The sequence below is a fragment of the Sapajus apella genome, unplaced genomic scaffold (genome assembly GCF_009761245.1).
Source record: "Sapajus apella isolate SASKATOON/1434 unplaced genomic scaffold, GSC_monkey_1.0 scaffold52, whole genome shotgun sequence".
Taxonomy (NCBI): Eukaryota; Metazoa; Chordata; class Mammalia; order Primates; family Cebidae; genus Sapajus; species Sapajus apella.
In genome coordinates this window covers 15009787-15036120 of record NW_022436992.1, presented here as the reverse complement: position 1 = coordinate 15036120, position 26334 = coordinate 15009787, and the positions used below count along the sequence as shown (strand labels likewise).

Genomic DNA, 26334 nt, shown 5'->3' with positions numbered 1-26334 from the left:
GAGTGCAGTGGTGCAATCTCAGCTCACTGCAGCCTCTGTCTCCTGGGTTCAAGCAATTATCCTGCCTCAGCCTCATGAGTAGCTGGGATTACAGGTGCCCACCACTATGCCCAGCTAATTTTTGTATTTTTAGTAGAGACAGGGTTTCACCATGTTAGTCAGGCTAGTCTCAGACTCGTGACCTCAACACACGCACTTTTTAAATGTGTTAACAGATTAGCTCTAGCTCTGTTCAGACCGTCAGTAACTTGCCTCTAGACTTTACTATGGTGGCTGCATTCTGAGCTCAGCAGTGTTTCCTACCTTGTACATCTCAAATGCCACCAAGCTGATCTCCGGCCTGCTGTTGACTTTCTGCCCCACAGGTTTGTGCTGGAGAACATTGTTCAAGTTGTGTCTGCTGCGCTTCCCCAGAGTCCAGAGCACCACCCACCCTGCCTGCTTCTCTGCCTTCCTCTTCTTTGCTATTTTACTTTAGGTGCTCATGAAATTTCCTTTTTTTCTTTTTTTTTGAGATGGGGTCTTGCCCTGTGGCCCAGGCTAGAGTGCAGTGGTGGAATCACGGCTCACTGCAGCCTTGACTTCCCAGGCTCAAGTGATCTTGCCTCAGCTTCCCAAGTAGCTGGCACTACAGACCAGTGCCATCACACTCAGGTAATTTTTTGTTTTTAGTGGAGATGGAGGTCTCACTGTATTGCCCAGGCTGATCTCAATCTCCTGACCTCAAGTGACTCTCTCCTCTGGCCTCCCAAAGTGCTGGGATTATAGGCATGAGCCACCATACCTAGCTAACATTTTCTCTCTTTCCTTCCTTCCTTCCTTCCTTCCTTCCTTCCTTCCTTCCTTCTTTCCTTGCTTGCATGCTTGCTTGCTTGCTTTTTCTGCCCAGGCTAAGGTACAGTGGCATGATCATGTCTCACTGTAGCCTCAACCTCCTGGGCTCAAGGAATCCTCCTGCCTCTGTCTCCCGAGGGACTGGAGCTACAGATGTGCACCAAGCAGTCAGCTATTTTTTGTTTATTTTGTAGAAAGGATCTTACTATGTTCTAGCTGACATTTTCAACTTAAGAAGTGAATTTCTAGGCTTCAGTAACCTAAAAGGGCTTACTTGTTAAAACTCATGTGATATCTCAGTGAAAACCTTAGTTTAAAAGGTGAAAATCTGTTATAAGTCTTGGTCTCATTTGAGTGCTTTTCATAGAGCATTTGAAAACCAAACACTTGAAAACCATGATGAGAATGCTTTTCTTTGTGCTTTTCTTCATTCTTCTCTCCTTTTTCTTTTGTAGCCCCATCAGTAGCACCTTTAAACGTCACTGTGTTTCTGAATGTATCTAGTGATAATGTGGACATCAGATGGATGAAGCCTCCAACTAAGCGGCAGGATGGGGAACTGGTGGGCTACCGGATATCCCACGTGTGGCAGAGTAGAGGGACTTCCGTAAGTCTAAACCCTAAAAGAGCATGATTGATCATCCCCTTTCAACTTGCTGGTTTACTTCAGATTTAGAAGCTTTCATTTGGTTGTGAAAAGACCTGATGTGACTGAGTTAGGCAAGGCAGGCAACTTTCAGGGGAACATAAAGGATATAGTAAATATTAGAGGTGACTGAATAGTTACAAAATTCTAAGGAGTCTTTTGGGACTTTCCTCACTCTCTCATTCATTTATTCATTCATTTACTTATTCAGGCGATAGATATAGAACTCACCTCTGTTATCACCTGACTTTTGCCCTCAGGGAATTTAGGCTCTTACAGAAAAACAGTGTGGACTACCCAGATAATTGTAGCATTAGGTCAGGGAGCTACAGGGCTTAGCAGTCTAGCAATTCATGGCCTTTTAGAAATTTCACGGGATTTTGCAGAAGAAGATCAGGGAATAACCTCATCCTCATAGAGAATGGCAAGAGGTAAGCAGACACCAAAGGAAGTGACTAGGCAAGCTCACTGGCCAGCCTGGCACAGCTGCAGACAAGTCGAAATTAGACACGAGACTTACTGGATCAGGACATGCAGTCCGTCACTGCATAGCACACAACCAGGTGTATCAGCCAGGTGACAGGTTCCCTGCCCCACCAAGTCCCATTGGGCAATGTGATGTACCCACTTGGTGGATTATGCAGCTGAAGGTACGAGGGTCAAGGGCTCAGCACCCTGTGTAGTGAGCAGCAAACAAGCTGATCCTCTGTGCAGTTCCACAGTTGTCATGCTGTGGCCACCTTGACCTACTTCACTGTCCATGTGACCAGCCCCAGCATGGCTCAGGGTTGCAGACGGTTAGGCCTTGCAGTTTGGCATGCTCAGCAAGGATGCACAAAGATGCCTGGAGCCCGTGGCAGACTGCCTCTCCCAGCAAAGGTGGTGCTGGAATTGGGCTTGTGTGATAGTCAAGGTTCTTTAGAGAAACAGCTAATTGAACACGTATGTATAGAAGGAGATTTATGATGAGGAATTGACTCATGCAGTTACAGAGGTAATTGAGAAGTTTCACGATTTGCCTTCTGCAAGCTGGAGACCCAGGAGCCAGTGGTGTAATTCAGTCCAAGTCTGAAGGCCTGAGAACAGGGGCAGTGGTGTAGATCTCAGTCCAAGGATAGGAGAAGACCGATGTCTCAGCTTAAGCATTCGGGCAGAAGAAAAGGGGAGAATTCCTCCTTTCTTCACCTTTTGTTCTTTTCAGGCCCTCAATGGATTGGATGAGGCCCAGCCACACTGGAGAGGGCAGTCTGCATTAGTGAGTCCCCCGATCAAATAATAATCTCACTGTAAACACCTTCACAGACACACCCAGAAATCATGTTCAGCCACATAGCTGGGCACTCTGTCACCCAGTCAAGTTGACATACAATATTAACCATCCCAGCTTAGGGTAATTTTGACAGATGAAGTTTAAGGAGTCTCAGATGAGAAAAGATAAAATGAGAGAAGGCAAAATATGGCAGCTTTAAGTTCTGACTCACTTGAAGGCCTGGAACATGACCCTTTTGTGAGAGCAAGGTGTGAGATGAAGCTGGATTGGGAGTTCTGACCCTAAAATGCAGGGCCCTGAAAGTGAGGCTGAGGCAGGTAGAAATTGGTCGATAGCAGGGGGCGGCAATGACAAGGTTGAGCTCAGGAGCACCACTTGTGACTTACAGATTATGAAGATGGCCTAGATGATTCTTTTATGAATAATTACATTGAGTTTGCTGACATAAGTAACCTTCCAACCTTCCTTCTTTCCACCAGAGCATACTTGCTGAGCACATTCCACTCTGGTCTTCCAAGACTGAGCAGGGAACTCAGCAGCAGGCTCCTGCCAGCTCTAGAGGTTTTCTTGCTCCCTGAAAGTGTGTATCAGAATTGTTGGCAATGTTTATTTGCAATACCAGTGTGTACTCAGAACTGGGTAGGTGTATGGTGGGGGAGCATCAATATGTCGGGTAATTCCTGCCTTATAATCAATCTAAAGCTGGCAAGATCCTTTAGATCCTTGCTAAAGCTGGCAAGTTCAGCGAGGACTCTTTAGTGTAAGTACTGGTTTCATTTCACAGTGGCAAACAAAAGGCAAAGGGAATCTACATGTGAAACAAAGGCTCCCTCCCTAACTACCAGCTAGTGCCCTTCCAATGACTCTGTTAGGCATGACTCCAATCAAACCCAAGGGACATTTGATTTTGATTTCTCTGAAGTCTAAAGACCACTGCTGTGATGGGAACCTTGGACCCAGTACAGCAGCAGGAAAGGCAGCTGGGTAATGATGCCTGGGTGTGGTTAGGTGGGCAGTTTCCAGACAGGTTCTCTTCCCAGCTGGGAAAGGAAGAGAGTGGGATAATGCTGCCTCCTTTTGTGACACAGAACATCCATGGAAGGGCAGATGCACTAGTTTCATTATCAAGTCTGTCTCTTCTTTACCATGATCATGGAAAACATGCTTCTTCTGTGTTGCCATATTCCTGATCAATCTAACCCTAGTGACAGATTGTATTAGTCTGTTCTACACTGCTAATAAAGACATACCTGAGACTAGGTAATTATAAAGAAAAAGAGGTTTAATGGACTCACAGTTCACATGGCTAGGGAGGCCTCACAATCATGGCAGAAGGCAAAAGAGGAGCAAAGGCACGTCTTACTTAGTGGCAAGCAAGAGAGTGTGTGCAGGGGAAGTCCCCTTTATAAAACTTAGGATCTCATGAGACTATTCACTATCAAGAGAACGGCACAGGAAAAACCCACCCCTGTGACTCAATTACCTCCCACGGCTTATGGGGATTATGGAGCTACAATTCAACATGAGGTATGGGTGGGGACATAGCCAAACCATATCATAGATCCAAATTTTAGCTGCTTTGTGGCATCTATATGGAGCATCACATGAAAGTAATCCCCTTGCATGATAGATGAACAGGGTGAATGGGTGAGCAGGTGCACCCATCGAAGATGCCCAAGCTTTGTTTTAATCATATTTAGCCACATATCCAGCATTTATCAAAATTGCCATTTTCTGAAAGGATACTTGAAATTTATTTATTTTGATTTCCCTGCCTGAGTTTACCTATCAGGAAGCAGACTGTTAGAAGCACTATGTGACAGAAGTAGAGAAAAAGAAGGCTTAGAAGTCCACGTTGTTCTGCCTCATAGTAAATGATCATGGTATTAATTGTAGTAGTAGCAATCCTGCTTAAAAGTCACAGCCACGAGAGAAGCAGCCTTTCCTTTTGTCTTTTGTCCCATGGCATTTGTGCAAGGTGCCTCTGGATTAACTGCCTGTCTCCATTGGCTGAGTCACTGAAATCAAATGCCTCTTTGAGGGAAAGGCTTTTGTTCACAATGCTGAATGCTTGGTATAGCTATACTAAGCATAAAGGTTCAGTAGGAATTTTATCTTACTCCAGGTGGCAGAAAATAGGGATTACCAGCAGATACTTGAGCTGTCTAAAAACAAGCCAGTTTGTTTAAAAAACTGCAGGTCATCCTTTCTCTTTCTACTTCTGACATGGTTGAAAGCTGCTTTCCTGAAGGGGTCTCTTGAGCTGAGGCATACTGAAGGGCAGCAATGATGAAAACCTTATGAATGACTCTGGTTGGAGAGCCTCGTGCACTAAATGCCATTAGCACTCAGCGAGGCTGTGCATTCTCATTGCCCTTTGTTCAGAACGGTCCCCTCTGTGGAGAGAACAGAACAGCCACAGTTAGGGCTGTGACCTTTCTAGTCACTTACCTCCTTGGGGATGCCAGATCATCCCAGTGACGTCATTTATTGTGCTTTACGCTATACTTTATGCATCATGACAGTCTTGCAACACAAAGACACAGTGGTTCACTTTACTCTGGAAAACATTCTCTGTTGCAGTTAAGTTTCAAGCTAATGATCCAGAACTAGGGGCAAATAAGAACACGGAAGAAAGGCGGACCCTGGGAGGCCCCAGAAACCCACACCCAAAAGGAAGTTTGAGATGATCTTGGCATCTGTCACTTCAATTTCCTTGAATTTCCTTCATCTCAGATGGGCAAAGCTTAGACACAACCTCGTCTCTCAGAAATATCCTTTCATTTTCAGTTTTTGAAAACTGATACTAAAGCTACTTCCTTATGCAGGACAGAGGAGTTGGATATTATTGAAAGATATTTCTCACATAACTGTAATTAAGGGTGGGGTTTTTTTGTGCGCATGCAATTTCAGAACTTTCTTGTCAGTCGTTTTTGCTTGGCTTATTGCAGTTACACTGAAGACAGGTTTGTACCTTTGCATTCCTACAACGGTCATGTCACTTTCAGACTAAGAATCCTTTGGTCTTTACTGTGTGACTATTTATTTTATCTCAGTGATGATATCTATGTTTTTTTGTCTATTTTTCTTGCTATTCCTTGCCTTCCAAATCAGAGCTTAAAACCCAAAGATAAAGAGCAAATACGATCTGTTCTCTTTGATGTTGAAGGCAGGTCTTGATCATCTTCATACTATCTGAACACAGGGCCTTGACCTTGCTTTGTAGGCATTTATGGCACTATAGACTTGACTTGTGGGCCCAGCTACACCATCTAAACCAGCTGGAGAATTTCTCTCTGTGAATGGGACAGTCTTTTATTAAGTGTGGACTAGTTCCCACCCCATCCCCATTCCCATAAAGTGTCAGTGGATCTTCCATGAAAAAAGAATTCAGTGAGTAAATAGAGTTATAAAATATTGCATATTATACCACCTTGAAGGCCTACCATGTATACTGGCAAGTTCAAGCCTCTTTGAAGTTCAACAGATAATAAATCTGTTTAACTTTGACACAGAATTGCCTAAACATTAGGCAGAGACACATTTTTTATGTGTGGTTTTTATGGAGCTCATTGCTTTGGGTTTATTGCTCTGATGCTGGTTTACTCTTTGTTTTCAAAGGGTGTAGATCTTAGAAGGAAGTCTCATAGCAGAGATTATTATAGCCTTGAGACAGCATGATACGTAGAACAAACTCCTTTTTTTTTTTTTTTTTTGAGTCAGTGAGCGCAATCTCAGCTTACCACAACATCTGCCTCCTGGAGAACCAACTTCTTTAAAGACTCAGGGAAGCTTCTGTGTACTTGGCCTGAGACCTCGGCTTCCTAACAAGCTCCCCTAATGAGGAGAGCTATGTGCCTGGCTGTTGGCATGTGCCCAGCACCTCTTCCTTTCTTCTTTTCTCCTTCTTTCTCACTGTCAAAGAAGAACAGAGCATTTGAACTGGTGCTATCTTAGAGTATGAGGAATACGCAAGGTTCTCATGGCCAGCCAGGGATCTGAACCGCTTCTTAAACCCAGGGATTGATCAAATAGGGTACATTTCACCTGGAGGAGAAACTTACCATGGAGGTAAACTCCATGAATGATCACATAAGCTTCTTGGTTTGGGGAACTAGACAGCCTTGATGATTTTTTCTAATGCACCAAGACTTAAAAGATACCACAAGGTCAATTCTGTAAGAAGTCTTTGTATTTATTTATAGGGAAAGAAGACCCAACTGTAGCACCACCTTGAACATGATATAAGGATAATCATAGCCACCACTGATTACTTGCAGCATGCCAGATCATATACTGTGTTTTACATAAAGGAACTCATTTAACCCTTATAAAAAACGCTGTGAGGCCAGGCGTGGTAGATCACACCTATAATCTCAGCACTTTGGAAGGCTGAGATGGGCAGATCACCTGAGGTCAGGGGTTCAAGACCAGCCTGACCAACCAATGGTGAAACCCCATCTCTACTAAAACACAAAAATTAGTCAGGCATGGTGGCAGGTGCCTGTAGTCCCAGCTACTCGAGAGGCGGAGGCAGAAGAATTGCTTGAATACGGGAGGCAGAGGTTGCAGTGAGCCGAGATGGCGCCACTGCACTCCAGCCTGGGGAACAGAGCGAGACTCTGTCTCAAAAAACACTGTGAGCCGGGCGCGGTGGCTCACGCCTGTAATCCCAGCACTTTGGGAGGCCAAGGCAGGTGGATCACGAGGTCAAGAGATCGAGACCATCCTGGTGAACATGGTGAAACCCCGTCTCTACTAAAAATACAAAACATTAGCTGGCATGGTGGCGCGTGCCTGTAATCCCAGCTACTCAGGAGGTTGAGGCAGGAGAATTGCCTGAACCCAGGAGGTAGAGGTTGCGGTGAGTCGAGATCACGCCATTGCACTCCAGCCTGGGTAACAAGAGTGAAACTCTGCCTCAAAAAAAAAACACTGTGAGAAAGACAACATGCTCAATTTTCAGTTGAGGAAACTAAAGCTCAGGGATACTGGGTAACAGGCACAGAGTCACAAAGCTTAAACTAAAAACCGGAGTTCGACTGATTCCAAAACCAAGTGCTTTTTAGAACCCTCCTACACTTTCCCAGGTGCCCTTGGCTTTCTTCATAATACAGTCTCTTATTCAGATTCCACAATATGGCCTCTCCACAGAAAGAAGGAAGAAAAGGACATGTTTTGAAGAGTTATATGTGAGAGTTTTGTGTTGGCACCTGTGAATTTGAAACCCCTTTGAATAAGTCACCTTTGTTGTCATGAGACAGAAAAATAGGCCATACTCTTTTTTTTTTTTTTTTGAGACGGAGTTTCACTCATGTTACCCAGGCTGGAGTGCAATGGCACGATCTCGGCTCACCGCAACCTCCGCCTCCTGGGTTCAGGCAATTCTCCCGCCTCAGCCTCCTGAGTAGCTGGGATTACAGGCACGCACCACCACGCCCAGCTAATTTTTTGTATTTTTAGTAGAGACGGGGTTTCACCATGTTGACCAGGATGGTCTCGATCTCTTGACCTCGTGATCCACCCACCTCGGCCTCCCAAAGTGCTGGGATTACAGGCTTGAGCCACCGCGCCCGGCCGGCCATACTCTTAAATACAGTTATGAGTTATAGGGTTGTGAATTCTTATAGAGTAATTGGGGATATTTAGGTTTGAGCATTGAAAACAAGTACCACTGCAGTTGTCCTGCCTGACTCTAAGGCTACACATAAGATAAAAAACAGATTTACTTTCCAAAGATGTGTTATTACTTTCCTGACTATCAAGATCCACTCTCTTATGTTATATGTAAGTAAAGTTACAATCAAGTGCCATATTATAAATCTGATTTTATTACCAGGAAATGCTCTCAGATGTTGAAGTCCCTGAGGCTATGAACCTGGTGTTGGTGAAAAATGAAAAGCTCACTCAATGAGAAATATGCAGTTGGCCCATGGCATGCATCCCATGACCAGACCACCTCATGCCAGGGAAATGGCCCCACCTTCTGTGATCTGTACCCTGACAGCACCAGAGATAATACACATGGGGTAGCTCCTGTGTGCATCTGATTTTAATGGCTTTCTCTGACAACTTTAAAAATCAGACTTAAATATTTGGGGATATGAATTGGGGCACACCATTCTTTTCATACTTGGCACCAAAACAGTAGGGATAAATTACATCTATTTTCTGGCTGGTCGCGGTGGCTCACGCTTGTAATCCCAGCACTTTGGGAGGCTGAGGTGGGTGGATCACCTAGGCCAGGGGTTTGAGACCAACCTGGCCAACATGGTGAAACTCCTTCTCTACTAAAAATACAAAAAATTAGCCAGGTGTGGTAGTGCATGCCTGTAGTCCCAGCTACTTGAGAGGCTGAGGCAGGAGAATTGCTTGAACCCGGAAGACAGAGGTTGCAGTGAGCCAAGATTGTGCCATTGCACTCCAGCCTGGGCAACAAGAGTGAAATTCTGCCTCAAAATTTAAAAAAAAAGAAATTACATCTATTCGTTTTTAAACTATATTTGAGGTTACCATTTACGGATATTCTTAGAGAAAATTGTTAAACCTCCGTTAAAATATATGTCCTGTATCTTTCTAATCACTATGTTAACATTTATTATAATTCCACCCTTAAACTGTGATAACCCATGACCATCTTCAATATGTGTGATTGATAAACTTTGGCCAGCATCTTTGTCATACTTTGATATTCAGAATGATGGCAACGGCTATGATACTGGCCATCACTGAATGGTGGGAGCATTTGCTCTGGGCCAGGCACTGTTCTAAGCACGTTACACATTTGTTAACTCACAAAAATAAGAGATGGAAATTTAAAAAGTAATCTTTCTGGGGTTTCCTAGTGAGTCATAGGCCCTAAGTGAGTAGACACAGGGTAAGTATCCCTTATCCAAAGTGCCTGGGACCAGAAGTGTTTCAGATTGTGGATTCTGATTTTGGAATATTTGCATTATATTTACCAGTTGAGCATCCCAAATCGGAACTGCTTTAATTAGCATTTCCTTTGTGTCATGTCAGTGCTCAAAAAGTTTTGGATTTTGAAACATTTCAGATTTTGGGATATGAGATGCTCAAATTGTATTATAGCCTACTTGAATGTTTATTTCCAAAAGAATAATTTTGTTTTTGTTAGGGTTCCTTTTCTTCTATTCATTTAATTCTTTCCCAATCGTGTAATTCCTCTTATTTTGAGATAATTCTCTCATAAACTGAGGCATCATATTTGACTCATTATAAGAAAGAAAGCACTCAGTCGAAACAGGCCATTGTTCTGCATTGGGCGTGAGGCTGGTCCTTTGGAGGAGCTGTCTACTGTGAAGCAGATGAGTTAGTTATGTCTCAGTGATGACCGGAGTCAACAAAGGGGTCCATGACTGTAGGGGTTTTGTCCATGGAGTTACTCTACCTGATGACTTTCTGCCCTGCTCCCAAATTAAATACAGAATGACCAAGTAACCCATAATCAAAAACAGTTTGCAGTAAATACAATGTTCTATTTCTTTTTTTTTTCTTTTTTGAGATGCAGTCCTTGTTGCCCAGGCTAGAGTACAGCAGCATGATCTCGGCCCACTGCATCCTCCGCCTCCTGGGTTCAAGCAATTCTCCTGCCTCAGCCTCCTGAGTAGCTGGAATTATAGATGTGTGCCACTATGCCCAGCTAATTTTTGTATTTGTAGTAGAGGCGGAATTTCGCCATATTGGCCTGGCTGGTCTCGAACTCTTGACCTCAGGTTATCCGCCCCCCCCTCAGCCTCCCAAAATGCTGGGATTACAGGCGTGAGTCACCTTGCCCAGCCCAACGCTCTATTTCTAAAAAAGATATCACCGGAATGTACAAAAAACGTTAATTATTAAGTTGTTCACTTAACAAAAAAAGTCTATGGCAAATGTCATAGACTCAGGGTCCAATGGGGTAGAAAAAGGTTATATTTTCCTTTTCATCCCTCGTCTGAGGGTGTGATATTATGACACACTGTGTTTCTAGATGTATGCACACATAATATATATATAATGTGTGTGGAAGGGAGGTTTCCATCCAGGGGTCCTGGCTCATTACTCCCATAGTCCTTGTTGTTTCCTAAGGGATTAAAACGACAAGCATATTTTTTGTTGAAGTATTTGGTCTTTTGTCCTTGGTTTCTGAAGCAGATTCAGAGCTTTAAAGGTGAAAGACAGTCTTTTGCTATAATGCTGGGGCACTTTAAGCCTCAGAAAACAGAATCTCTCTCGCTGATCTTCTCCTGCCCTTTTTCACGTACTCCTTTCTCCTTTTTCTCCCCAAGGCAAGGTTCTAATTTTCCCCTGCCTTTCTGCCTTAAGAGCCAGCCATAAAGAAATTCTTTGACCCACCCGATCTGATTAGAAGTCATAAGACTCGCATTTCGGAAGGAGTCCTACTTCCATTCCCTGGAGGAAGGAGCCATGCACAGAGAGGCCAAGAAGAATCCGAACAGATAGGTCTTGTTGGATTTCCTCACTCAGTCTATTAGTATTAGACCATGCCCTTTTTGTTCAGTCACAATTCTATGTGGTTGTCAATCATGCCTATCCAATGGAGCCTCCATAAAAGGCCCACGAGGGTGGGGTTCAGAGCACTTCTGGGTAGTGGAACACATGGAGGTTTCCAGGGGATGGTGCACCCAGGGAGGGCATGGAAGCTCCGCTCCACTTCCCATGTGCCTTGCCCTGTACAACTCTTCATTCAGGTCTTCTGCAATATCCTTAATAATAAACCGGTGAATGTCTTTTCCTACGTTCTATGAGCTACTCTAGCAAATTAAACAAACTCAAGGAGTGGGTGATGGGGCCCTGATTTATAGCCAGTCATGCCAGAAGTGTAGCCAATCAGACTGCCTGGGGCTTGTGATTTGCATCTGAAATTGGGGGCACTCTCGGGGACTCAGCACTCACCCTATGGGATCTGACACTATATCCAGGTGATAACGTGAAATTGAATTGGGTTGGAGGATGCCAAGCTGGTGTCTGCTGTGGAAGTGACTGACTGGTTGTTGGTAGGGAAAAATTCTCATATACTTCTTGGTGACCAGAGGTCACAAAAGTCTTCTGGGTTGACTATTATCATGTGAGAGGAGGGAAAACAGCTTGTTTTTTCTGCAGGGGACATGGGGGCATTTCTGGGTCCTGATGGTCACTGTCTGTTTAGATTTAGAAACAGTCTCTGGATGGCCAACCCAGATGCCCCCTTGCTCCTGAATGATGGACTGCTTTCTCCTTAAGGGTTAAGATGGTTTTATTCTTCATTATCACTAGGAAAGTGACTGGCTTGAAAGCAAGTGACCAGGGAATAAAGTTACCAACAGAACTGCCTTTGCTATTCATTGATGATCTGTGACATCTGTGACCTACGCGACCTGATACTTCTTTCTCTCTCTGAAATCAAATTTCCAAAATTCAGATATAAAGACATGTTCCTAGAACTTCATTTCAGCTTTCACAGCCCCTACAATTTTCATTTGAAAAGCCAGCCCAAACACAAAATTAGTTTCCTACACTAGAGAACATAATGATTATAGAGGTTTGGAAAAAGGGAGGAAGATGTCCTATAAACACTTAGTTCTGGTTATTCTTTTTCCTTTGTTTGCATGACAGTGACTTTAAAATAACATATAAATAAAAATAAAACCAGAGTTTTGAAAATTGAGCAAGTTGTACATTTGTCATACTGAAAGAAAAAAAAGCATCAGCGCCCTCTTCCAGGTAGATTTTAGTAGAAATTCTTATAATTTCAAGGAACAGGAACCCACTCATGCTGGTTCAAGGGCAGGCGGCAGGTGGACAACGTCAAGGGACGGCGTGACTGGCGTATTGTGCTGTGGGTGGTTCTGAGGATCGGGGGCTTGAGGAGTCGGTCTTACTCTGCCATCTGGGTACATCTGCATGCTCCCTCTCTTCCAAAAGCTTCTTTAGGACAACTCTAAGTGCCAAGCCCTCATGGTCCTAGCTTGCCAACACCCCCAAAACTTGAGGTTGCCTCCTGTCCCTACCCACTTTTTGGCTCCATTGGCTGTGGCCTGAGTGAGGAAGAAACTCTGTGGAAGTGTGGCTACTGCCCCCAGACGTGGGTGGGATGGCTTCCCTCAGAAGGAACTGTAGACGTGCTTGCAGTGTGCCTGGCCCTGTGTTTCATTTCTTCTTTTCCTCTGTCTCTAGAAAGAGCTCTTGGAAGAAGTCGGCCGGAATGACAGCCAAGCTCAGATCTCTGTTCAAGTCCACAATGCTACGTGCACAGTGAGGATTGCAGCCGTCACAAAAGGGGGAGTCGGACCCTTCAGTGACCCAGTGAAAATATTTGTCCCTGCTCACGGTGAGAGCTATACCCAGTAAGGGCTGATAGGATGTGGTGGTCCAGGCAGTGCACAGATTGCCAGAAAGTAACCTGGGGGATGGATGGCTGATTAAATAATGAAAAATAAGGCTGGGCTCATCTCAACACTTCAGGAGGCAAAAGCAAGAGGAATTTGAGACTAGCCTGGGCAACATAATGAGACCTTGTCTCTACAGAAAAGATTTTTTTTTTTTTAATTAGCTGGGCATGATGAATCATGACTGTCATCCCAGCTACTGGGAGGCTGAGGTGGGAGAATTGCTTGAACCCAGGAGGCAGAGGTTGCAGTGAGCTATGATCACACCACTGTAGTCCAGCTAGGTAACAGAGCAAGACCCTGTCTCAAAAAGAAGAAGAAAGGAAAAATAAGAATCAAAAAGAATTTTTCCAATGATAAAGATATGATAACATGCTTTACAGAATAACCAATACCCATGGGTCCCTGCTATAGTTACTGTTAATGGTAATAACTTACTTGGAAGATCAGTCTTTTCAGATGCCAAGCCTGACTTTACTTAATGAACTTAGTTGCAATGATGTGTACTGTACATGACTGAATTTTGGACGGGCAATATAGCTAATCCTTAGCTGTTTATCACGGGGACTGTTTGTTTGCTGGTGCTTGTTTTGCTGTGTTTCAAACAGCACTGCTTTGCCATGTTTTTACCCATTCAATCCTTGGGCAGCACGCTTTGTGCTTTGGTCTGCATAGAACATGAAATATTTCCTATGGAAGCCATCCTCAGCCTGTCCTGGGCCCACTGAGCTAAATGCCCAGCCATGTGTGTTGGCTTTTGCATGTTGCTGAAATGCCCTTTGGCACAGTGCCACTGTGGTACCCCAGGTGACTCAAGTGCTGTGCTCACTCAATAACCCAATGGAGCCACCTTTGTTCTGATTCTGACCTGCCCTAGGTTGTTTAATGTTAAACTGCTGTCATAAAGTCCATCCATAGGCACCTAGATCAGTGCGTTTATACATTAAGTTCTTGCCAAACATGACCTTTATACTCGATAGCAGACAGAACTTGTGAGCAGACGTTTGAGTTCCCATGTGTCTGTTCCCAGTGACCCTCAAACTCGGTCTCCCTTTTGGTGCTGAAATGGAACCATATTAGGTTCCTGTAGCCCATAGGCACAGTTTCTGGGGAACATTAGTAACTGGTGATGGGGAGGCAAGATGTGTCTACCTGGTAGAAATTCAAAGACAGTGAGATTCTGGCCAGGCGTGGTGAGTCATGCCTGTAGTTCACCACTTTGGGAGGCCAAGGCAGGCAGATCACTTGAATTCAAGAGCTCAAGATCAACCTAGCCAACATGGTGAAACCCCATCTCTATCAAAAATAACAACAACAAAAATTAACAGGGTGTGGTGGCATGCGCCTTTGGGTCCCAGCTACTTGGGAGGATCTCTTGAGCCCAGGAGATGGAGATTGCAGTAAACCAAGATCATGCCACTGTACTCCTGCCTGGGTGACAGAGTGAGACCCCATCTCAAAACAAAACAAAACAAAACAAAACCAGAAAAGAACAAAGACAGTAAAATTCTGATTCTAAAGGGACAGCTTAAAAATATAAGAGTTTAGGCAGGGCGCAGTGGCTCATGCCTATAATCTCAGCACTTTGGGAGTGTGAGGTGGGCAGATGCCTTAAGGTCAGGAGTCCCAGACCAACCTGGCCAACATGGTAAAACCTTGTTTGCTATGCAGGCAGTCCTTACCTTGCATGGCTCCAGTATGCACAAATTTCAATTACCACGGTTAAATAATAGCCGTTCCCCAAAAATATAGTTCAAATTTTAGTCACTATTCTATATTAACTGTAATGGCATAAAGCATAAACTCCGGCTGCTGGCTCTTCAGGCCACCAATCACTGTAGAAATAACAGATGAACATCACAATCACGACCAATGGCGTCACTTCTTCCAAAGTCTGTTGTGATTGGTCCCTGAGCTTTTGTCACTCATTTTGTGCCCACCTAGCAGAGGCATGTGGCTGTGTTGCCTCCTTGTCTCACAGGGACAAACCCACATGACATTTTACAAAAATGGGTAATTGAAAGAGGGTATTGGTGAACAAAGGTAAAAGTGCAGCAAAGAAACGCAAAATAATAGTGGTCGACGTAAAATTTGAATTGAACGTAAAATTTGAATTGAACGTAAAACTGGAAAGTTGATACTGCCCCCACTGATAAACTTTAGGTATGAACCAGAGGTCCTTAGTGAAGGTGAACTAATATTTTTCATTTTCTTGTACATGTATAATTGACATGAATTTTCTCACTGATTTTTAAATTACTGTGTTTAATTAACAATTGAAAAATTGTATATACCTATGGAGTACAATGTGACATTTTGATCTATGTTTATGTTGTGGAATGAGTAAATCAAGCTAGTTTCTCATCGATTATTAAGATCTCTTTGGATGATCTCAGCTTACACAAAGTGAGGCCTGCCTACATTTGTAGATTATAAAAGATTTAACTGAGTTCTGAAAGCTTTGACTATTTGTTCTTCCCTATTACAAGCCAGTGTTTCTCGTGTTATTTCAAACTCATGATTGGTCTATTGGTATTTTTCCAGGTTGGGTAGATTATGCCCCCTCATCAACTCCGGCACCTGGCAACACAGATCCTGTGCTCATCATCTTTGGCTGCTTTTGTGGATTTATTTTGATTGGGTTGGTTTTATACATCTCTATGGCCATCAGAAAAAGAATCCAGGAGACAAAGTTTGGGTAAGTCTCCCAGCTAAAAATGTTTGCCCAGTGATACCACTGGTTGAACTCCTGACAAGGTTGTTACACCAAGTTATTATGCCTTTCCTGTTGTACTTGCTGCTCACATTGCTCCCAGATGGCTGTCCTGCCTGATGCATATCCTGGGCTTAGGCAGCTTCCTGACTTAGGCCATGGCCTACAGAGGCAGCTGCCAGCAAAAGCCAGCCCTGAAAAGGATTCTTTTACAGAAAGAGTATAGTAGGCCTTTGCTACTCAAACTGGGTTGCTGTTAAGTGAGGACTTTTATTAGAAGCCTTAAAAATAGGCCAAATGCTGTGGCTCACACCTGTAATCCCACCACTTTGGGAGGCTGAGATGGGAAGATCACTTGAGGTCATGAAATTGAGACCAGACTGGCCAACATGGCAAAACCTTGTCTCTTCAGAAAATACGAAAATTAGTTGGGCATGATGGCACATGCCTGTAATCCCAGCTACTCGAGAGGCCAAGGCACAGGAATTGCTTGAACCCAGGAGGCAGAGGCTGCAGTGAGCTATCGCGCTACTGCACTCCAGCCTGGGTGACAGAGCGAGACCTTGTCTCAGAAAAAAAAAATAAATAATGCTGCTTATTTTTCTTCAACGTATATATAGATAAAGATATGGGGAGGAAATTCACCAAAGTATTAGCAACTGTGGCTAGTAGTATTGTGGGTGACTCTGTTTTGTTGTTGTTGTATTTTGCACATGTCCTATAATGATTATTTTTCTAACAGGGACAAAGTTTATATTTTAACATTCAAATGAGAAAAAAGATCTCTTGTTCACATTTTCTATGCATTTTACTTTTATAATAAAACACTAATTAAATATCAATGAAAATGAGAAGCTGTGTTAAAGCAACCTAATGAAAAGAAGGCTGTGTATAAATGTTGTTTCTGGAACTCAGTTTTCTGCTGCAGGGTTCTGGAAGCAAATTTGGATTTCCATGAAATCAAATTTATCATTAATGAGTGAGGAGGAAGCATTTTGTATGAGATAAATTGTTGGCAGGTTAGAGTGGGACAAAATGAGTGAGGGGTGTATGGCTGTGCTTTGGAGGGGGCTAAGCAGCCCTCTTTCATTGCTCCACCTTCAGAATGCTACTAGAACATCCCACTAACTCCAACACTTGCGATAGGCATGGGAAGGGGCTTAAGATTGGCAGCCAGGCTGCCCTTTATTTGTGTTCATCCCTATCTTAGGGGTCAGTTACTTTAGTCCTTACAAGCCTATTCTTATAATTATTATATCTTAGTATGTGAATTCTAAGAATGACTATTTTAAAGAAGTAGACAAAATCTGATCTAAATCTTGAACATATAATTGACTAAAATACATCCCAGTGTCTTGGTGTGACATGTAGGCTCATCACAAAACAAGTACAGAGAACCTCTGCAGAAGTTGCAAGAGTAGCTCATTAATATGTATTAAAGGCCTGCTAGGCACTGGGCACTGAGGTGGACTGGAATACAGTGGTGAATAAAATCCTGCCCTCATGTGGTTCACAGTTTATGGGGAGTCAGGCAGTAGTCAAGCAGTCACAAAAATAGACTTAAAATGGCAACTGTAATAAATTCTATATAAAGGGTTATGAATGTGTCTGAAAAATTTGACTGCATTAAGAAAGTCAGGGAAGGCTTTCATGCAGAAGTGGCTGACACTTGAGCTAAGATCTGAAGAAAGAGCAGGTATTCATTAGATGAGAGAGAAGAGCATCCCAGCCGGAAAGAGCAGCACATGCAAAAGCTCTATGATACTTGGGGTCTGGCAGGAGGAGAGAGCACTGGATTGAAAGTTGTTAATCCGTTCACTGGGTTCCAGCATTAATTCTACCAGTTTGACTAGCCTTTTAACTTTTCCAAGCTTCCTTGATATTATCTGTCTCTGAATAGTCTCCGTGGTCACTACCAGTTCTAATTGCTATGATTCTGAATTGGGACTTCTATAGACTCACTCCGTCATTAAAATATACTGAGTCTCTTAAGATGTTGACATCTTTAAGCATTCAGAACAAATGCAGTTTTTGTCATCAAGTGGAAATTCATGGTCAGCATTGTTGAAACAGTCACTGTTACAGAATGATTCATAAATATATTTGCTTGAAACTAACCAGACAGAATCAGAAAAATGAAGGCAAAGCTCCAATGGAGGTTCCAAATTTCGATGGGGACTGGTAAATCCTCCTAGAATGTGCAACTAAGGTAATCCCGGAGGGCTGGAGTGCAGTAGCCAAGGGATGCACATTACCTTTTGAAACCTTTGCCAAGAGTTTTAGGAACTGTATATAGCAATGCTGATCTTCCCAGCTCCCAGGAATCAATTACCTTTCTGCTTCTTCTGAAGTCTTTCTTTGGTTCCCTCCTTTTTGGCTTTCCTTTAGGAAAAAAAATTTTTTTGTTGTTTAGAATATTATATATCATTTCGACTCTAGTTTAAAAATACATTAAAGACAACATGCTGGGATGAGACCCCATTCACAACAGCATAAAAACTATAACATTCCTGAGAATAAACCCAATAGATGTGCAAGAGCTTTGTAGAAAAAAAGCATTAAACTTCCTGACATTGTTAAAGAAGAATAAATTGGCCGGGCGCGGTGGCTCACGCTTGTAATCCTAGCACTTTGGGAGGCCGAGGTGGGTGGATCATGACGTCAAGAGATCGAGACCATCCTGGTCAACATGGTGAAACCCCGTCTCTACTAAAAATATAAAAATTAGCTGGGCATGGTGGCGCACGCCTGTAGTCCCAGCTACTCAGGAGGCTGAGGCAGGAGAATTGCTTGAACCCAGGAGGCGGAGGTTGCGGTGAGCCAAGATCGCGCCATTGCACTCCAGCCTGGGTAACAAGAGCGAAACTCTGTCTCAAAAAAAAAAAAAAGAAGAATAAATTGACAGATGTGTACCATGTTCATGGATGGGAAGGCTCAATATTGTCAAAAGAACAAGTTTCCCTAAGTTTACCATAAATTCAATAATCACCATCACAATTGGTTCTTGAGAAAAGTTGGCAAATTGATTTGAAAATATATGGGCTGGGCGTGGTGGCTCACCCCTGTAATCCCAGCACTTTGGGAGGCCAAGTCAGGCAGATCATGAGGTCAGGAGATTGAGACCATCCTGGCTAACATGGCAAAAACCCATCTCTACTACAAATACAAAAAGTTAGCCGGGCATGGTGGTGTGCATCTGTAGTCCCAGCTACTTGGGAGGCTGAGGCAGGAGAATCACTTGAACCTGGGAGGTGGAGGTTGCAGGGAGCTGAGATTGCACCACTGCACTCCAGCCTGGGTAGCAGAGTGAGACTCCAATTCAAAAAAAAGAAAAAAGAAAAAAAATATGTGAAAGAGTAAATGTGTAGGAATAGCCAAGACAGTTTTGAAAAACACAAAAATTTCAGTGTAGGGAGCTGGTTCTCCTAGACACAAAAACCTAATTTAGTGATTAGGGCAGTGAGGTATTGGTACAAACAGAAAAAACTCAGTTTGTGAGCAGCACAGGATGTTCATGTATAGGGCACTTTTAGGAACTGAATATAGGATCGCATTCCAAATCTGGAGAAATAAAAGAATGTTCAAAAATTGACCCATTAGCTGGGAATCATGGTGCATACCTGTAGTCCCAGTTTTTCTGGAGGCTGAGGTGGGAGGACTGTGAGAGCCCGGGAGGCTGAGGTTGCAATGAGCCAAGATCACACCACTGCACTCCAGCCCGGGCAACAGAGCAAGCCCCTGTCTCAAACAAACAAACACTTTGTTCTAGGCACTGGATAGAGAGAAATGAGCAAGACATGCATGAGGCTGTCCACTTGAAGCTTATAGCCTAGCTGTTGAGAAATGCAGAAGAAAATGCTTCATGTGAAAATATTCCATCATCTAGGTCTCTACTAACTCATAAGTTTAGCACCAAAATGGATCATAGATATTATTTGATTCAACCCTGATTATAATAATCTAGGAAAGTTTGAGGTTGAACATTATAAAATTTACCAAAAAGTGGGGGTGCTGAGTACAGCAAATATATTAACAAGATTAAAATACTATTTCAAATATTTAGAAATAAACGATTTCCAGGAACCATTAAGCTCAGCAGAAGCTTAAAACAAATGAAAGACTTGTAACAGGTTATTTTTATCTATACTGAAGTCCATTTCCCATGGATCCTTACTACAAGATCTATTCATTTGTTCCTTTTGTAAAAACACCTTCCGGCTCATTTTTAAATGAAAATGCTTTTATTTTTATTTATAAAAGTGAAAATATAAAAGTAACATTGTATTTTTTAAAAATCAGATGACATAGAATAGTCAAAAGGAGAAAGTGAGGCCCGTCTCAGGCCCATATATGGTCTTGGTTGCTATTTTGGCACACATTCTTTCAAGTGCTTTGCTTTGTGCACATAAATTTTTTTTTCAAAATTCTGTTGTCTCTTTAAAATAATCTATGTACCTAAGGTAAATTGAGATTAAATCTGTAGGCCAGGCGCGGTGGCTCACGCCTATAATTCCAGCACTTTGGGAGGCTGAGGCAGGTGGATCACCTGAGGTCAAGAGTTCAAGACCAGCTTGATCAAAATGGTGAAACTTTGTCTCTCAAAAAAAGAAAAAAAATAGCCGGGCATTGGTGAATGCCCATATTCCCTGCTACTCAGGAGGCTGAGGCAGGAGAATCACTTGAACTCAGGAGGTGGAGGTTGCAGTGAGCCAAAATTGCTCCATTGCACACCAGCCTGGGCAACAAGAGCAAAACTCCATCTCAAAAGCAAAAAAAAAAAATCTGTAATCTAGACTTTCTAATTCATAATACTTTCCCACCAATTAGTCTAAAATGGTGACTACATTGATTATTAAAATAGACTTCATTTTTAAAATTAATTTATTTTTTTGACACAAGGTCTTGCTCTGTTGCCAGGCTGGAGTGTGGTGGTGCAGTCATGGCTCACTGCAGCCTCAACCTTCAGAACCCATGTGATTCCCTCATCTCTGCCTCCCAGTTAGCTGGGACCGCAGGCACACATTACCACATCCAGCTAATTTTTTTATTTTTGTAGAGATGGGGGTGTCACTTTGTTGCCCCGGCTGGTTTTGAACTCCTCTGGGCTCAAATGATCTTCCTGCCTCAGCCTCCCAAAGTGCTAGGATTATAGGCATGAGTCACCATGCCCAGGCTTATTTTTTAGAACAGTTTTAATTTTACAGAAATATTGAGAAGATAGTACAGAGACTTCTCATATACTCCATACCTACTTTCCCCTATTATTAACAGCTTACATGATTAGTACATTTGTTACTGTTAATGAGCCAATGTTGATACATTGTCATTAACTAACATCTATACTTTCTTGAGATTTCCTTAATTTTTACCTAACGTCCCTTTTCTGTTCTGGGATCCCATAAGGATGCCACGGTACATTCAGTCGTCACATCTCCTTAGGCTCCTCTTTGCTGTGGCTGTTTCTTAGACCTTCCTTGTCTTTGATGATCTTGCCAGTTTTCACAAGTGTTAGATGTTTTGTGGGATGCCCTTCTATTGCAATTTTTCAATGTTTTGCTCATAATGAGCATGGGTTATGGGTGATTGAGAGGAAGTGCACAGAATTAAAATGCCATTGTCATCACATCTTATCAAGGGTACGTATTAACATGATTTATCACTGTTGATGTTGACGTTGATCACCTGGCTGAAGCAGTGTTTGCCGGTTTCTCTACCATGAAGTTATTTTTCCTTCCTTTCCTTTGGAAACAAGTCACTATGCATAGCCCACACTGAGAGCATGAGGATTTAACTCCCTTCACCCCTTAAGGGCACAATAACTACATCAAATATTTGGAATTCTTCTAAATAGGAGATTGGTATCTTTTCCATTTCGTCATTCATTCAATCATATTTTCATAAGTGTGGCCTCATTGATATTCATCTTATACTCATAGTCTAGTACTACTTTAGTTTCTTGCTCAGATTGTTACAGATTTGGCCATTAGGAGCTTATCTGTTATTCTCTGTTCTTGATGGTGCCTAGCTAGAGTAGTTCGATATTGCCAAGTAAGTCTAAAATAAATCAAAGAAAGAAATGCATTTCTCCTAGGGGGAAAGTTTTGTTGTAGAAGAGCCTGTTGAAAAGGGTCCGCTCTGTAGCATCCTTGTGGAATCAGTGTCTGCCCCTGTAGCCCTGTTCTTATAGTGAAGTGTCTTTGTTTTCATTCACCCAGGAATGCATTCAAAGAGGAGGATTCTGAATTAGTGGTAAATTATATAGCAAAGAAGTCCTTCTGTCGGCGAGCCATTGAACTTACCTGTAAGTTGACTTTCATTTCCCTTTTTGGCAAAAGTTCAAATAGTTGAGAACAAAGAAAGAACAATAGACAGATTTCTAACAAAAACCAAAGGTATTGAAGAAGAATGGTTATTTTTAATGTACAAAATGTGTTTAGAAACCAGCAAGTAGATAGTCAGACATTGCCATGCACAGCTCTGTGGGCTAATTTACTGGAATCTGGAGCTGGACCTGGGGTTAAAAGGACTCATAATGTCATGAAATGTGACAGAAAAGAGGAACTTTCTGGGGTGACATAAGATGGGTAGAGGTCAGGGATTTAAAGAAAACTTCTAACTAGCAGACATAACCTCAAGCCTCATTCCTGTTTTCTTGGCAACCAACTCTGAGAATGATTTGCCAACATCCTTTGTAGCAATTATGGTTTGAGCTTTGCTGAATCAGAGAGTGAAGGCTTCTGGGTTAAACAGTAGAAATAAACAGATACTAGTGTTCCTGAATAATTTCAGAAAAAGTATAGAAAGGATATGCAAATATTAACAACAAATTCATACTTCTGGATATTTTCCCCCAATAAAGAAAAGACATAAGAATGATGGAATACAACGCCAGGCGCGGTGGCTCAAGCCTGTAATCCCAGCACTTTGGGAGGCCGAGGCGGGTGGATCACGAGGTCAAGAGATCGAGACCATCCTGGTCAACATGGTGAAACCCCGTCTCTACTAAAAATACAAAAAATTAGCTGGGCATGGTGGCACGTGCCTGTAATCCCAGCTACTCAGGAGGCTGAGGCAGGAGAATTGCCTGAACCCAGGAGGCGGAGGTTGCGGTGAGCCGAGATCGCGCCATTGCACTCCAGCCTGGGTAACAAGAGCAAAACTCCGTCTCAAAAAAAAAAAAAAAAAAAAGAATGATGGAATACAGGTTGCTATGAAATATAAACTTGCTTGGTGTGGATATTATTAATTTCTTTACTTTTCTAATCTTTAAGTTTTGACTTTTGATATCCTCAATTTTTTTTTTTAATTTAAAATTCGTCATTTAGACCACTTTCTTTCCTTTATTGGAGAACCACTGGATAAAATTTTTTCTCTGAGAACTAATGTGTCCTTCTAATTATCCACATTTTTTGTCTCTCAAGAGCTTATACATGCCTTAACTATGGTCCAGACTGAATCATTTGCCAAGAGTTGTTGAACTGGTCTCCTTCTGATTAATTTCTCTTGCTGCCAACACATCTATTATATAGATACCTTACTGTATTACATATCTTATTATAGAAGAGCTTATTCTCCAGTTCCTCAAAGTGCTCAATTTGGCCCTTGCTGTGCTGTTATAATGAGATTTCATGTACAGTATGTGAAATAAGAGCTTGTTCCCTAGATGTTTCCTGGGGTTTGTGAGACTCCGTCCATAGCATAGGAGGGTAGGAGAGGTATGGTTCTTTTGTATACTGTAGTTAGGGGTATAATATTAATAGTAAAGAATTCACTGGAAAGTACCTATTGACTTATCTTTCTTACCCCTTTAAGTCAAGGACAAACCACCCCATATGAATCTGATTGCTGGCTGCTGCTACCACACAACAGAAAGAGAGATGTGGCTCTGATTTTTCTAATTCTTCAGAATTAACCTTGCCCTGAAGGATTCATTATACTTAGTTTAATCATAATAAAGTATGAAGTTTTATTACTGGTGTTTTGGGGAGAGAAATAATAGATACAAAATGAAAAAAAAGGGGCGGGCACAGTGGCTCATGCCTGTAATCCCAGCAATTTGGGAGGCTGAGGTGGGCAGATAACTTGAGGTCAGGAGTTCGAGACCAGCTTGGCCAACTGGTGAAACCTTATCTCTACTAAAAATACAAAAATTAGCTGGATGTAGCACGGGCCTGCAGGCACGGAGGCTGAGGCACAAGAATCACTTGAACCTAGGAGGCGAAGGTTGCAGTGAGATGAGATTGCACCACTGCAATCCAACCTGGGTGACAGAGTAAGACTCCGTCTCAAAAAATAAATAAATAGATAAATAAATTAAATAAATGAAAAAGAAATATTTATTATATAGGACTTTATTTCATTTTAATTATCAAATGAAAGAAAGCATGTGGAGAATTTTTATATATAGTATGTTACTCCTTTTTCAGTACGTAGCTTGGGAGTCAGTGAGGAACTACAAAACAAACTAGAAGATGTTGTGATTGACAGGAATCTTCTGATTCTTGGAAAAATTCTGGGTGAAGGTAAGCAGTTTAAAGTAATGCCTTTAAAATGTGGGATAAGAAGGTAAGCAGTTTAGAATACTTTTTAACGTGTATTTATTAAATAAAATACCATTTTAGGACTCTGCGTTATACTGTGGATCATTACATTTTATTATTTGAAATGGTAGACTACTGATTTTTGAAACTCAAATCTGGCAAATGAAGATTCTCCTCAATGCCTAGCACACACAGTAGGTCCTTGAAAAATATTAATTTTCTTTTCTCATTGAAAGCATGTACTTCATTGATTAGTTTCCTATGTACTTTAAATTTATTCCTCTAGTTCTTAAGTTTATTATTCTTGGCACCTTTCTAATTAGGAACAAAAATGAAAATACATATTTAACTATTAAGTTGTTTTTAGGATGAATGATAATGGTATTAAGAGTTTGTGCATGGCCGGGCGCGGTGGCTCAAGCCTGTAATCCCAGCACTTTGGGAGGCCGAGGCGGGTGGATCACGAGGTCAAGAGATCGAGACCATTCTGGTCAACATGGTGAAACCCCGTCTCTACTAAAAATACAAAAAATTAGCTGGGCATGGTGGCACGTGCCTGTAATCCCAGCTACTCAGGAGGCTGAGGCAGGAGAATTGCCTGAACCCAGGAGGCGGAGGTTGCGGTGAGCTGAGATCGCGCCATTGCACTCCAGCCTGGGTAACAAGAGCGAAGCTCCGTCTCAAAAAAAAAAAAAAAAAAAAAAAAGAGTTTGTGCTTTAAAAACTTCAATAATATTTTTCATGTTCTCCTCTAAGTGTCTTGGATAGGTTATAATGCTTAATAAAGTGGTGAGCTAAGGTAGACCCAAGCCACCCAAGCTCATGACAAGCAGGAGACTAGAGCATGGCGCATGGCCGTGGTTGCAATGTGGGTGGCCTGGCAGGCTCTGCCTGGCTACCTGTGGGTGAATTGCTCTCATACCATGAAACCAGCAGCTCTAGCACTATAGCATTTCTGTGGTCAGGGGAGAATTTGCCCAGTGTCCATATAGATGTTCTTTTACTTCACAGGAGAGTTTGGGTCTGTAATGGAAGGAAATCTTAAGCAGCAAGATGGAACCTCTCAGAAAGTGGCAGTGAAGACCATGAAGTGTGAGTTATCAATGATGAATGCCATTCTTCTGGGGTAGGCAGTTACTTCAGTGTTGGGTGCTCCATGAGGCCATATGTCACAATCTCAGTTGCCAGCAGGTCAGAAGGCAATGTGGAACACTGGTCACCAAGGAGGTATTACTATAATGAGCTCCTCATGCATGCATTACGTATTCTTTATACTCAAGGCAGCAACATTTTTTACTATTGCTAACTCTAGCATGCCTATGCATGCATTCTCTCTGTCTTGCTCATTCTTCCTTTCTCCCTCTCTCTCTTCTTATCTAGTAGAGCTAACAACTCTAAAGTAGAGCATGAATTGCCGAGGCAGGGGTGATCTGGTGGCAACATCTGACCACAGGGGTTGGTCTGGCTGACCTGTCTATTGTGGTGGAACCACTTCCTCATTTGAATGGCCCTGAAGAAGCTGTGGGCTGCCTGGAAAGTAAATTTTCCAAAAAAGAGGATAAATATGTGGTCAAGACATATAAAGATTTGCTATCATAAGCTAGAACTTCCAAGCAAGCTGGGAAGAGAGCCAGCAGTGGGGCAGGGAGGGCCTTCTAAGTCATAGTCAAGATCCTACTTTATCCTGCAAGAAGTAGAGCACTAGCTATTAAGAGTCTTAATCAAATGAGGAACAGAGCAGTTTACATTTCCAGAAAGTTCACTTTGGTGTCAGTGTGAGGAAAACAAATTACAGTGTTGACAAAAATAGTGGTAGAAAGGCCAGTTAGGACATTTTAAAATTTGTATAGTCTAGGCCCTCTCAAATCCTTTTTTTAAAAAAATTGAGACAGAGTCTCACTCTGTCACACAGGCTGGAGTGCAGTGGTGCCATCTTGGCTCACTGC

At 42.4% G+C, this 26334-nt stretch overlaps 1 protein-coding gene across 2 annotated transcripts in view; it reads left to right on the top strand.

The window, feature by feature from the left end:
- The window catches only part of MERTK (MER proto-oncogene, tyrosine kinase), a 136137-nt gene that overhangs the window by 82413 nt on the left and 27390 nt on the right, over window positions 1-26334 (top strand). For both annotated transcript variants that reach the window (XM_032243685.1, XM_032243686.1), the window contains exons 8-13: window positions 1290-1441; window positions 12924-13077; window positions 15680-15833; window positions 22064-22149; window positions 24275-24370; window positions 25400-25480. In XM_032243685.1, the coding sequence (XP_032099576.1) occupies window positions 1290-1441; window positions 12924-13077; window positions 15680-15833; window positions 22064-22149; window positions 24275-24370; window positions 25400-25480 (723 nt within the window). The remainder of the gene's footprint in view (window positions 1-1289; window positions 1442-12923; window positions 13078-15679; window positions 15834-22063; window positions 22150-24274; window positions 24371-25399; window positions 25481-26334) is intronic.